This window comes from Meriones unguiculatus, chromosome 17 (assembly GCF_030254825.1).
Source record: "Meriones unguiculatus strain TT.TT164.6M chromosome 17, Bangor_MerUng_6.1, whole genome shotgun sequence".
In the NCBI taxonomy this organism is placed as follows: Eukaryota; Metazoa; Chordata; class Mammalia; order Rodentia; family Muridae; genus Meriones; species Meriones unguiculatus.
Genome location: NC_083364.1, coordinates 66,061,969 through 66,076,387, shown reverse-complemented (window position 1 = coordinate 66,076,387; position 14,419 = coordinate 66,061,969). Strand labels below are relative to the sequence as shown.

General features: G+C 36.4%; 1 protein-coding gene across 1 annotated transcript; it reads left to right on the top strand.

The window, feature by feature from the left end:
- Positions 1 to 8,465: 8,465 nt before the first annotated feature.
- On the top strand, positions 8,466 to 10,613 carry Csnka2ip (casein kinase 2 subunit alpha' interacting protein; the record flags this gene model as incomplete). Its single annotated transcript, XM_021660808.2, has 1 exon — positions 8,466 to 10,613. A coding segment is annotated over exon 1 (2,148 nt), but the record flags the coding sequence as incomplete, so codon positions are not given.
- Positions 10,614 to 14,419: the final 3,806 nt, after the last annotated feature.

The following is a 14,419-nucleotide window of genomic DNA, read 5'->3' as shown; positions in this document are numbered from 1 at the left end:
GGCTCTTCCCCACTTTTTCTTCTAACACATTTCGTGTGCTTGGTTTTATGTTGAGGTCTTTGATCCACTTGGACTTTAGTTTTGTGTAGGATGATAAATATGGATCTACTTACATTTTTTCTACATGTAGACATCCAGTTAGACCAGTACCATTTGTTGAAGATGCTATGTTGTTTTTTTTTTCCATTGTATGGTTTTGGCCTCTTTTTAAAAATCAGCCAACTACTCAGCTTGTGAAATCATGGGTGTTTTAAAAGAACTTACAGTTGGACTGTTACTAAATCTGCACAACCACTAACTACATTCTTAATACTTATCTTATACCACAGATAAGTGTAGTTCTCATCCTAATCAATACAAACTTCTCTTTGCAGCAGAGACCATGAGACAAAATCATAACCTATGTGAATGCATAGTGGTGGAGCCCAGTCCTAACTGATAAACCCACAGTACAAATCCTGTTCCTAAGGTTCAGGGAGCATTGTGGGGACTAAAAAATTGTAACAGCCAGAGGAATATGAAATTTTCTGTGAGATCATGTCTCCTAGACATGTCAGAAACTACATCCGTGTAGTTTCAACAACATGACATGAATAATGATGACACCAACACAGAGGCTCACATAGGAAAGAAGAGCTCACAAGGCCTCAGCCTTACACAAGGAGCTATCAACAAATAAGGGATTCTTCCCAGGGAAAAACACACCACTGGTTATCCAATACAAAATGGTCAGACCTGAAAACATAAAATATATATATATATATATATATATATATACATTAACATTATCACACACACACACACACACACACACACACACACACACACACACGAAAAAGAGGGCATGAATTTGAAAGATAGAAAGGAGGGGTATATAGGAAGGTATGGAGGATGAGATAAAAAAGAAAAATGATGAAGTTATATAAAAGCTCAAAGTATAAAAAACATTTTTTTTTAACTGAAGGTTAAGAACACTGGCTGCTCCTCTCAAGGACTCAGATTCAACTCACAGCTCCCACATTAGAGCTTACAACTGTCTAAACTTCAGTTCCAAGAACTCCAAAGCCCTCTCCTGGCCTCTTGGCACCAGCCATGCATGTGGTGCACATGCACACATGCAGACAAAACACACACACATAAACACATTTAGAAAAAGAGTAAGGGTTTCATTTATTTCATTTATTTCCACATGTAAATTGTTTTTTTTTCCACTCACAAACACACAAGAATTTATTAGGTCTTCCCATTTCAAAAGAGTAACAGCAGCTGATTTCCAAGACAGAGTTGAGAACTTCAGTAGTTGCTTGTGCTTGAAGGTGGTGTCTCAACACTTGGAATACTGAGTCCTACGTTGGTTGTCTCTCACAGGGGAAGTTGACAGCCCAGTGGTTGCTCAGTGCACAAGGCGGGGTCCCTCACTAGTCCCAATGTGGTACCAAAAACCCTTTAATTATTCCAAAGAACAGCTGGTTCTCAGACCTTGATGGAAACTGGCAAACTCTAGTTCCAACATCAGCTGATTCTAATTGAAATGAAAACGAACCATAATAAGAGTTCTTAGACTAAAAGTCCTGGAAATATTAACTGTGCATGTCCCTTTCTAACTTCTCTGTGGTGTTAATTTGTATAATCCTTACTGTCTTCTAAGATGTCCATGCTCAGATCAAGATCACAGCATAGTCTTTTTGATTTACATTTTCCTGATGACTAAGGATATTGAGCCTTTTTAAAAGTCTTTCTCTGCCATTCAGTATTCCTCTGTCGAGAATTCTATGTTTAGTTCTGTACCCCATTTTTTAATTGGTTTGTTGGTGTTTAATTTCTTGAGTTATTTATATATATAAAGAACACATGTAAACTGCAATATTAATATTTCCCCTTATTTATCTTACCATTATCATACTTAAATGTACGAATTGTACTTGTTTTTATAGAAAAATTGAGAACTTTTCTGTATTTATTCTGTATTACTTAAAGAACTTTAATATTATAACTATTGGTGCAACGTTTGAATCAACTCAAGAATAAAAGCTTTAGAACATAGAGAATATTTGACTTTATATATATATAAATGACTTTTATATATAAATGACTTTATATTGGTCTTCATTTTATTTAGTAATTGTAGCTCTACTAAGAGTTTTAGCATTTCTTTTGCTATCTGTGATTTTTCTATAATTATTGCAAGATTTACTTCTGAAATATAAATGACATTTGCTGATGACATTTGCTGAGTAGTTCTGGAAGTAGAAACATTCAGAAATGTTATTTTGTATGGGTTTTACCTTCAGATACTTTCTGCTTATTCCAGTTCTGAATTTCTTTATTCTTGTCAGTAGGTTAGCAAAATTTCTAACCTTGCATTCTTCTTCTTCTTTTTCCTTTTTTTTTTTCTGTGTGTGTGTATGTGGAAGGGGTGCGTATATAAAGTTTACTTAAAAAGTGCGTTTTCTATTGCTGAAGCAACCAGCTTGTCTCTTTAATGGGAGGCTTCTCTAGGGAAATAGGTAGCAGCTTGGCCTAATAAAACCGACACGCAAGAGTCCAAAAAAATATTTTGATCTATCCAATCTTGTTTTGATTTCAACATAATAATGATTGTATGTTCAATAATAATGGTAATTTATATTGCTGATCCTTTTACATGGGAACAACTCTGAAACTGACTGAGACATAAAAAATGCCTCCAGCCAGAACTCCAGCAATACTTGGCCAATAAATCCTTGGCTATAATATCCTCAAAATGTTTTATGTTAATCTTTTAATCGGCATAGATAAAATTGGCTTACAGTTTAGTCTCATCCTGCACATCTCATATATTTATAATTTTAGAATACTGTAATACTTTTGAGAAGTTATATGTTTGCAGAACAAAAGAACTGGACACCAGAGATGCTGGATCAGACCTGACAGGATTCATTCTTCAGCATGCTGAGACATTGACACATCTGTTCCAGCATCTTGCATGTTCCAGCATTCTGCTTGCTCCTGCTCAACTGCTTCAATTGCTGTTTCTCATCAAAGCCTGATCCCAAGAGATCTTTGAAGAAAGCTACTAATCTAAATTGGTCTAGCATTTTAGACTGTTCCAAACAGGACTTTTATTAAGCCTGAAATTTCTCACCATTCAAAGACTGGACCAAATGTTTTTGCTTGCTTAATTAACCAGTTTTTTTCCAATTTTCTTTGGGCCCCCAACAGGATTTCTACATGTCCAAAATGTCAGCTAGAAGAAATTCATGAGAACGACATCCAATTTTCCTTAAAGGGGGTTGGGTAGGTTTTTGGCTGTTTTCTATGGCTACAAATTTTTATTGTCATTTGGGAGATGTTTGTAAATTGTTAATGGTCTTATTTAGAGTGAAACAAGGTTATACTCAGGGATTTTTCTCTTTTCTTTTTTCTTTCTTAGATAAGAAGAAAAGGGGTTAAAAATAAAGGAGTATACAGGGATATCTTATAGGAATAAGACAAAAGGTAGATTATTGAATCTACTCAACTTAGGGTTTTATTTGTTATTCTCAAATAAGGTTAAGTTTAACTCTGGTATAGAATTTTGCATATTGATGCAAAAATAAGTATTTTTGATACATTGATATAAGCTTTAGTATATTGATACAAATTCAAGGTTACTTCCAATACTTTTAAACAGATACTAAAATTGGGTCAGGGTACTAGGTAATGCAAGTTAATTGCTAGTTATTCAATTCATAGTCATGTCAGACACTAGCCTAATTTATCACAGGAGTATACATCCTAGGTTTAACAGATAGATATGATTTTGTGGACAGATGAATTACATAAAGATAGGTAGTCTTTAAAAACTTCAGAGACCTACAGAATATGGCATTTAAAGGTGTCTTTATTATTTTAAAGATTCTTTGACAATGAGATAGGTCATCTCCTGGCAGCACCCCGCCTACCTCAAAGAAGATGATGAGCATCGTAGAACCTACATATGGAAATGGCTTCAAATGTGGCAAATGAGCTACATGGGTAAAGAAAACACATTTGATTCACGACAGACAAATTCTGCCAAAAGTAGGCAAGCTTAAATGCAGGACAAGTTGATTGCCAAACTCTGCCAAGACAGGGTAAGCAAGGCCTAAATAGTTCCTGCTTCACATATATGTCTGTCAAGTATTCTGAGCCAGAAGGCTGAAGATGATGCTCCAACGTTATAAAGAATTATGAATGACTGTTCAGGCAGCAAAGTGTCTCTGTCAGTTTTTATTTTTGGAAGCTGTTAACATGCACTTCCTATTTACTCTAATAACTAATTTTATTTCTTCTTGAGTCTCTGATGGGGTTGAAGACCAAATAGTCATAGTGCCACATTTAAGCTTAAGTTGTTTAGAAGTTAAGAAATGCTTTCTTATAGGTAATACCAATAAGGTTAAAAGTTAATTTAGGTATAGAACTCTAAACTTGTCAAGATAGATAGGATAATCACATACTTTCTCCTAAGTTCTAAATGCACATGGACTGGACATTGCACATGTAGATTTTACCTAACAGTTTTCATAATTTCATAATTATTGTATTGAAAGAAAAGGAGCCTTTTATTTGACTTAAAGGGGGAAATGTTGGTATAATGTTTTTATGGAACGTATATACCTTATCCTTGTTCATTCAAATGCTCATTTTTCTTCCTCCCTTTCTGGTTTCAATCTGGACATTGCATTGTGATACTTATTCTAAACATCACCTGTCTCAACTTTGTGTAAACATGCCAAAATAAAGCACCTAGCCACAATGTTGAGCAATAGAAAGAAAGCAGGAAGAGAGGGAGGAGCCAGAGGACAGGGAGGTGGGAGGCAGAGGAGGAGGAAAGGCAGAAGAGAGCTGGGAGAGTAGAGCTGGGCGAAAGATCTTGGAATGATGTGGAGATGGACTGGACATAATATATCACTAAAAGCAAGTATAATGTGGAAAATCTAAATGTTAGGAAAATATAAGGGCTTGGAGGTTTAGGATGGAGTAACTAGTGCCCAGCATTGAGTTCTAGGATAATTAAATAAATCTCAGTGTCTGTGTGGTGTTTTGGGTATACAGCTGTTTAGGATATTAATCACCGATTACAACAGGTAAGGGTAGGGTGTGGGGTTCCTTGCATCTGTGAGCCAGATCTTGGTTTATTCTTTAATGTTTCACCTTTCAGTGCAATTTTGTTTCAGATGTGTCTTTTCTTAGCCTCAAGTCATCTACCTTTGCATTTTTTATTTTAGTGAAGAGATCTACAAGAATACACATAAGTGTTAGGATTCAGCTCTCACCAAATGAAATCAGTTATACCATCAGGATCCAGGCCCAGAGACAGAACCGCACCACCTTACCTGACATACCTTTGAGATCTCTCCTAATCTTTACCTCACCAAGAACACTCATTTTAGCATTATGGTCAGGGTCACCAACTTTTGTAGTTTCATACATAAAATGATGAAACATTTAGTGCTTATACATGATTGTTTCACTTGATACTATCCATGTGAGATTCATGTATGCAATTGCATTGGTGCTATATTTTCTAATTTTTATTATTTCCTTGAATAAATATACATTATTTATGTATTCTCCAATTGATCAGCATTTGATTCCAGTTTATAGTTATTATGAAAATACTCAAACAATGCCTTGTTCAATGCACATATATCTGCAGTAATGTTCTTTGTAGTGGAAATTCTCGTTTTAATAATAAGACTAATTTAATGAATGGATCCAAGCAGAACATTTCTCAAGCTGGCTGTGCCAATTTAGCAGTACATGAGCATTCTATTTAATATATATCTTCTGCAGGTATTGCGTTCCTCAGGTTTTATTTTGTCTAGCACACTCTGATGGTGTTTGCTGACATATTACTCTGTTGTTTTAATGGGCAACTTGTTGGCTTCTGAGTAGTCTGAACTCTCTCCTCACAACACCTTGCAGATACATTGAAAACTTGCAAAACCTATGAGTGGGCATCAGGGGTGCCTTTCCAGAAAGAGTTTACTATTTTATGTCTGGTGAAGGAAAATGGAAAAGAGTTTGTTTATAGGTAAACAGTTTATAGAAGTAATCATAATCACACCTTAATTTGCCTGAAATGTTACCTATAGAAAAACTGACATGGTGAGAAATAAGATATGCATGAGGCAAAAATCAATTGATTTTGATAAATCAATAATAGCTCTGGAAAATGAAATTATCTTCTGTCACTACAAAGATTCTAAAATGGCTAAGTTTTAGGACTACAATAAAGACATAGAAAAATAACTTTCTCTAGAAATAATTAAATTAACTTAGTTTCATTTTTTTGTGTGTGTTTGAATTATCATTAGCACTTTTAGACAGAGAGGTTTGGTGCTTATCTGGCAATACATTTGTAACAGGAGAGAAAGCCAGCTCAAGTTTCCTAAGGCTATTATTAGGAAGATTGGTATGTTATCAATAAGTATTATTGATCCCAGCCACTGAACCCTGAAAAGCAAAATCATGAAGATTCTCATAAACTTCAAATAACCGCAAGTAGAGTGAGAATCAATCTATAAAAGCTACTTTGGTGACCATGCATGGAGATAACTCAGAATCCCTGCATGGAGGTAGCCCATGGCAGCTCAGTGTCCAAAGGAGTTTCCCAGTATTGGGGAAAGGGACCTTCTCTGACATGAACTCAGTGGCAGGCTCTTTGATCACCTCCACCTGAGGGGGGAGCAGCCTTACCAGGCCACAGCGAAAGACAAAGAAGCCAGTCCTGATAAGACCTGATAGACTAGGGTCATATGGAAGAGGAGGAAGAGGAGCACCTCCCCTATGATTGGACTAGGGGAGGGGCATCGGTGAAGAAGAGGGAGGGAGGATAGGATTAAGAGGAGATGAGGGAGGGGCTACAGCTGGGATACAAAATGAATAAACTGTAATAAGTAATAATAATTTAAAATGCTACCTTGGCAAAAGGGAACACCTATAGCAATAATGTAATTGCTACTACAGTACTTGAAGAAGTTAATATACACGAGGAATATATTGTTCTCATCATATATTAAGTTGGTAATGGTAGGTTAGAAAAGGTAGTGACACCAGATCACATATCTCAATATGTATTTTCTAAAGTAGCATCACTTAATTCAGGAATGAGTTTCTACGTTCTTATGAAACTTCTATAGTTTCTTTTCAAATCCTAAACATAACTGATGAGCTTACTCAGAGATTTTATAAAAAGAGAAATGGTGATTACCTTAGATACTTTTCTATTGTTGTGACAAAGCACCATGATCAAGATAACTTATTGGGGCTTACACTTTCAAAGGGTAAGTCCATGACTATCATGGTGGGAAGAATGGCAATAAGCAGGCAAGCATGGCTCTGCAACAGTAGCTGAGAGCTCATAGCTCACCCACAAGCAAGAGTGAGAAAGGGAACTAACTGGTAATGGCATGAACTTTTAAAACCTCAAAATGATATGTCTCCTTCAATAAAACCACACTTCCTAATTGTTCCCAAACATTTCTACACTGGGGGCCAAGCATTCAAATTTCATGAGTCTTTGAGTGCCATTTTTATTTAAATAACCACTGTGATTTGGCTGAAAACTGTGTTGGGGTGAGATCCAAATAAAGAATAACGTAAGAACCTATAGAGAAGTAAGAGAATCAGGCAGAAAGAATGCAGTTCAAGAAGCCAGTAGTTACAGAAGGATACAGCACATGTTTACAATGTTCAAGTGGTGACAAATAGAAATAAGACTAAATATAAGAGAGCTTCAATTAGATGTTTAGAATAGTAGATGGGAGTAAAAAAATGTGACTATCATGAGAACTGAACTAAATTTGAAACCAAAATTTTCAAATTTGTATTTCACTGTTCTCTAAGATATTATTTTTGGCACAAGAAGCTTTTAATTTATTTTTGAAGGAATGCAATAATTGATGAAGTAGAAGTAATTGGTGCTCTTAATTTTTGTTCACTTAGCATTCTGTGAGCTGATAGAAATTCACATATATTACTTTATTCTTTAGCTCAGTAAATTAAATATAGCTATTTTATATATGTGTAAAGAGTTTAGAAAATTAATTCAAAATATATGTAAGGTGGCTGGGAAACACTCTAGGTTTAATCATATAAACCCTATGTTCTAGTCATTAAGAAAGTTATATCCTATTAGGACCTCTGCTAAACTCTTTACTATTTTTTAAACAGGAATCCCCGAAGAGAGACAGAGCAAAGAAAAAAACCCAAAGCTCTTGGAAATTAAATGGAAGACAGAGGATAATCGTCAATGGTAACATTTCCCCCTAATTTCATTTACAGTTTAATTGTGAAACATTCTACAACATTTGTCATTAATACAAACATAACAAGATAGAAATTGGAACTATCAGTGCTTATTTAAGTGACCATTTTCCATGGATTCTTGTGCTAAAGACTGTTACTAAAACATCCCTGCAAGCCAACTGCTTCTCAGAAGATCTCTGCTCCAGCACACCATGGTGCCATTAGCCCATCACGATCAACACTTTTCAAATTCAGACAACTCTAAGCAACAAACTACAAACAATTCACCTACACATCAGTACACAGGTGATAAACAAAACCAACCCAATAGCCAACCTGTGACCAAAGAACAATCTCAAAGTATAGTCACATTGCCCCCATCAAGCTTTAAAAAGAAAGGGCAGAGCTGCTCTACCTTGTCTCCTCTGAAGTCTAAAAGCTCCTATAACAGGGCTATGAAATCATCAACATTACACTCAAAATGCCCAGCAACCCCCTCGAGAGATTCCCATTCAAAAAATTCATTGCATTACTCTTGCAAGTCCTTGGACACATCTTTGTCTCACCGCAAACATCATACAACATCTTCATCTAAGCTTGCCAATACTTCATCATTGGAACCTAGCCAAACAGGTCCGAGATCAAGATTACCCCTCTCAAAGGCTCAAACATCATCAAGTACTGACCTTTGCAGAAAATCACCTTTATCGGGGTCTACTCAAAGAGTCTCAACATCATCTTCATCTTCCTTCCAACATCAAGAAACACCTTCCCTAAATACTACTTGGACTTTACATTCTTTGGAATCTAGCCAAAGTGATTCTAACTCAACATTATGCAAATTTAAATCACAAAAGGAATCCTTATTGGACTGCCTTTGCACATCTTCAATAGATAACCCAAAAGCTTTGAGCTCATCAGCACTCAACAAACTTCAAAAAAATGACTCTCCTCCAAATTCATCTTCTCTTGAATCCAATCGAACTCAGAATTCACCATCACCTGACTGTACACCTCTGAAAATTCCTGTATCAAACTCTAATAATAATGTTCTGAGCTCACCATTGTCCCAAGCAAAATCAAAGAGATCAAATTTACCATTACATTCTGCTTGTTCATCTCAGAGTTCACCAACATGCCAGCCCAAACCTAAAGCTGTGGTCAGAGGTGATCCTAGCATGCGGGCCGTTGACTCACCTGTTTCTCATCCTAAAGTTCAGAATACTACTTCACCCAATGACAAACACAGAGCTCATCAACCACCATCAACTTATCCTAAACCACATGTCTCAGGTCAAAGAACATCAAGTCCTAGGCCCTTTGGCAAGAATAAAAATGGTTCAGTGTCGAATTCCAAACCTGAGTATAAAAGTAGCCTTGAAGAAAGTGTAAAGCCAGAACCAGAGAATGAAATCCCATGGCCCTTAGATTATAGTCAGCCCTGCATTATTAAAGGTGGTACTGTCCCTGATGATGTTGTAAATAAAATTGTCAATTCTATCTCCAAGTCTACAATCCAGAAGGACCTCTGTAGGCAAATCCTCTTTCGAAGAATGAGGGGAAGGCCAAATCCTCGTCCTGGCCCCCGACTTTCATCAACATATACTGTTTGTTTAGAATGTGCTTCCTACATAAAATCTCAGTGTGACCATCTTACAGGAAAGAAAGATCCTCGATGTGCAACACTCTTTGTCATACCAACACCTGAGAGCAGCTCTGATGGGAAACTAGACGTGAAAATAGTTCTTATCCTTTCTCTACCAGAGACTTGTTCCTCATCCTTTTTCCAACTTCCTATGAAAGATAGTCAACCTGACGATAATATAGAAGGCCTCAATGATAATCTTGATGAATTAGAGAAGATAACACAGTTTTTCCCTGCATCTGAATCTGATTTAATTCAGGGGCTCAATACAAAGAGAAAGTGTTTGGCTTTATCCCCTGAGGACAAAGATACAAGCCAAGAGCCCGAGGCTATTGACTGGCTGTTCTATGTTAAAAACAGTAATAGCATTCAGTCCCAAAACCAGGTTCCAGCCCCATCTTCTTCTTCTTCTTCTTCCTGCTCCTTTTCCTCCTCTTCTTCCTCTACTGGCCTTCCCTCTCAACAGTCTCCTTGCAGTGACACAACTCCAGTTGCTGTCACAGGTCATTCCCTTGCAAAGGTAAGAAGTTACCACCGATTACCTCCAGGGGTCTCCTGGCTTGAGTTCATAAGGGGTGCAAATTCTGAAACCACCAAAGTAAGACAATCAACACCAATCAAAACTAAGCGTGTGAGGACTCACAACACGAAATCCATGAAAAAGGGGAGAAGAGGACCAAGTACACTGCTCAGTTATTTCCAAACAAAGCTCCAAAATGAAAATTAAATCAACTTTGTGTCTCTTTAAAGGCAATGATTTTCTAGTTCTTTGACCCCAATGCTTGTTTTCTTACCATGCTTATTTATATTTTTATTAAAAACTAAGTATGACTGCATTTTAGCTGATGCAGCATCTATTCAAAGAAAAATATTATTTTAAAAATATATGTGTTAGTTTGATGATAAACTAGTATCTTCTAAAAGCTGAACAATGATTTCTACACTTTTAAACAGAAATTTTTGCTTATCGCAGCAACTATATAAACGCTAATGAATATGTTTCTGACCAAATGTGTCAGAAATAAGAAGTACTCCTCCCACCTGGTTCTGAAAAGTGTGTGGTTATTCTCCTTCATAAGATAGGTTAATAGCAATTCTTAAGCCAAATTATGCAAATCTGTTTTTCTAGCTCTAAAGAAAATTCGAGTCTCATTCAATGGGTAAGAATATATATAAAAGGAGCCATTTTGGTTAGGAATCTTTAGAATTTTTTTTTCTCAGTGTCACACATTCTACGATTAAATAATTTCCTCAGTTTTAGTTAAAGGATCTAGAGAAATAACCACGGAACAGCTCTATGGGATGTTGATGGTGCAGACTTTCCAGACACGGGCTTCAATGTCTCTTGCTTATTACTTTTACTTATACAGCCATTCAGTTGATAAAAAGAATATCTGAAAAATATGCTTCATTTCAAGGATCTACCAATAGATTGTCAGTAGCCCCAAGGCTGATAATCAGTACATATAATAAGAATTAGTAATTTAGAATCCTGTTTCTCCAACCCAAAATATCTCAAACTTAACATGCCCCAGACACAATTCCTCATTTTAGGATGATAATTTTTATCTTTATCTAGTTATGTGGGACTGTTCTCACTACCTGTCTCTTATCCAGGCAATGAGTTGCATAACTATTGTTGCTGGGATCTGTTGCTGCCCATGTCATATCATAATTTAGTTTAGTCATGATCATAGCTATTTGTGAGATGGATTGTACCAATAATCTGTAAATATACATTTTTACATATAAATGCATTTTAATTGGTAGTTCTCCATTGCCTATAACTTAAATAATTGTCCTTTATTTATAGGTGTAGACAGTGAGAGAGAGAGAGAGAGAGAGAGAGAGAGAGAGAGAGAAAGAGAGAGAGAGAGAGAGACACTGCAATGTGCAGTGTGGGCTTCTGAAACCTCAAAGTCTACCTCCAATGACACCTTCTCCCACAAGGTCACACCTCCTCCCAAAAGGCCACAGATTCTAATCCTTCCTAAACAATTCTATTAACATAAGACCAAGCATTCAAATGTATGAGCCTATGGGGGCCATTCTCATTCAAAGGACCACAGGACACATGTCATTCCACCAGCTGAAATCGCAATGACTTTTCAAGATTGGCTTATTTTCTCTTGTGTCCTCTTAGTTGCTTCAGACTCGCTGCTTTCTTTACAATGCATAACTTATAGTAAGGGCTTTATGCCATCATGTTTTAAATCCATTCTTCTTGTCTAGAAAGACCTTCTACTTGTGCATTTGTATCAAAAGATGTCTGCTTTTCCTTGGCATCTTCTGAGAAACTTTCTCTATTCAGCATACAAAGGGGACCAATTGATTTTCCTAGAACATAAAACTTTCTGTTCACCCATTGTATTGCTCTCAATTACTACACTATATTGCATTTTTTTTTCCTATTTAATCTAACTCTGTAGATTAAAGATTCTTTTGGAGGAGTTTCCTGGGATTTTTATTAATATTTTATTAATTACAATTTATTCACTTTGTATCCCAGCTGTAGTTCCTCCCTCATCCCCTCCCAAGCCCACTCTCCTTTTTTTTCCTCCCATGCCTATCCCCAAGTCCACTGTTAGGGGAGGTCCTCTTCCCCTTCCATCCAACCCTAGCCTATCAGGTCTCATCAGGACTGGCTGCACTGTCTTCCTCTGTGGCCTGGCAAGGCTGATCCACCCTCATGGGGAGGTGATCAAAGAGCCAGCCACTGAGTTCATGTCAGAGGTAGTCTCTGTTCCCCTTACTAGGAAACCCACTTGGACACTGAGCTGCCATAGGCTACATCTTCACAGGGGTTCTAGGTTATCTCTCTGAATGGTTCTTATTTGGAGCAGGCAAATGGTGCGGACTAGAAAAGATCATCTTGAGTGATGCATCCCAGAAGCAAAAGATACACATGGTATATACTCACTCATAAATGGTATTAGACATAATATAGGATAAACATACTAAAATCTGTACACCTAAAGAAGGTAGGCAAAAAGGAGGACCCTGGGTAAGATGATCAATCCCCATTCAGAGAAGCAAATGGAATGGACATTGGAAGAGGGAGAAAACAGGGACTAGGACAGAAGCCTACTACTGAGGGCCTCTGAAAGACTCTACCCAGCAGGGTATTAAAGCAGTGCTGAGACTCATAGCTAAACTTTGGGCTGAGTGCAGGAAATCTTATGAAACAAGGGGGAGATGATTTCATTTTTTTTGTGGGGGGGGAGATTGTTTTAAACCTTATCTTTGGAATAAAGTTCCCTAAACTATGTGTAAGTGTTGACGTCATACTGTTGAAGTTCTTCATTAAAAAAAAAATCTCTAAAGTAAGTAAAGCTTCATTAGTCTGACTCATCCTATACAGTTAATAATGAACTCTTCTGTTTACCTCTTATCTTGGTAAAAACATGGGTAAAATGTCACTATTGATATGTTAATATGTACAAGGCCTTCTGTAACCTCTACTGAAAACCCGTGCACTGCCTCTTTTCATTTTAAACGTCTGATGATAACACATCATTTTTGTATTTGTTTCTGTGATATCCTCTAGAGCAGACAAAATTTCATGAGTGGACAATCCTTTCATTGTTGTAAAGATAAAAATACATTTTCCTTAGGTTTTTATAGAGGTCGGACAATATTTAAAGAAAGTAGAAGTATGTATAACTTATTATTATTAAAGAAGGATGTCATATGAAATAATTTCAAAATATCACCAATATCTAATTAATATTGAGGGTTTCTCTAAGCTTCTACTTTGAGTTCCTGTTTTGGTTCACTTGCCCAGGAAAGAAAGCCATTTTGAACATAGCTGTTCAAATTGGGGAAAAATATTAGAGGAGCTTACTCTGTTATCGTCTTGCTCCCACTCTGCCTAAATTATTATTTTTAATTTTAATATAAACACATTTCTATCCATTGCCTTTGGAATGCAGTATATGCACACAGTACTTTTTATAATCACTATATTTGTTGCTTAGCTTTGCCAGTGACTCTGTTCATTGATGTGGTACCTGTGTATGACCCTCAGTTTATTGTGATTTGGTGTTAGTGTTGTGTTTTTAATCTTTCTTATCATTATATTGTTATCCCACCCTCCGAAATTTTTGAAAATTGCCTCAGGTTTACTTTATCATCATCATCCTTATCTGCCATTTACTTTTTCTTTCTCCCATTTTAGTGTTAATTGAACTTTTACATTTTTTCATTACTTTCAAATGCTCACATCAGCAAGATCCATCTCTGAGCTATTATACCGATGTATTTTTTTTTTTTTTTTGCTTTATGGACTATTAAAAAGACCATTTAATAATCTTATTACATACTTTTGAAATGGAATATTTACCAAGGTTCACAATTATTTGATTGGACATAAAATTGAAATGCATACAAACCAGTATTCTACCAGGCATTGCCAGCACAGCTCTTCCTTCCTCTGTGGAGAAATTAGATTTTGTAGCTTGGGTACAATTTTTGTGTCCTGCCTAGATCTTTCTCTTTTTGTTTTTAAGAGGAGTAGATCCC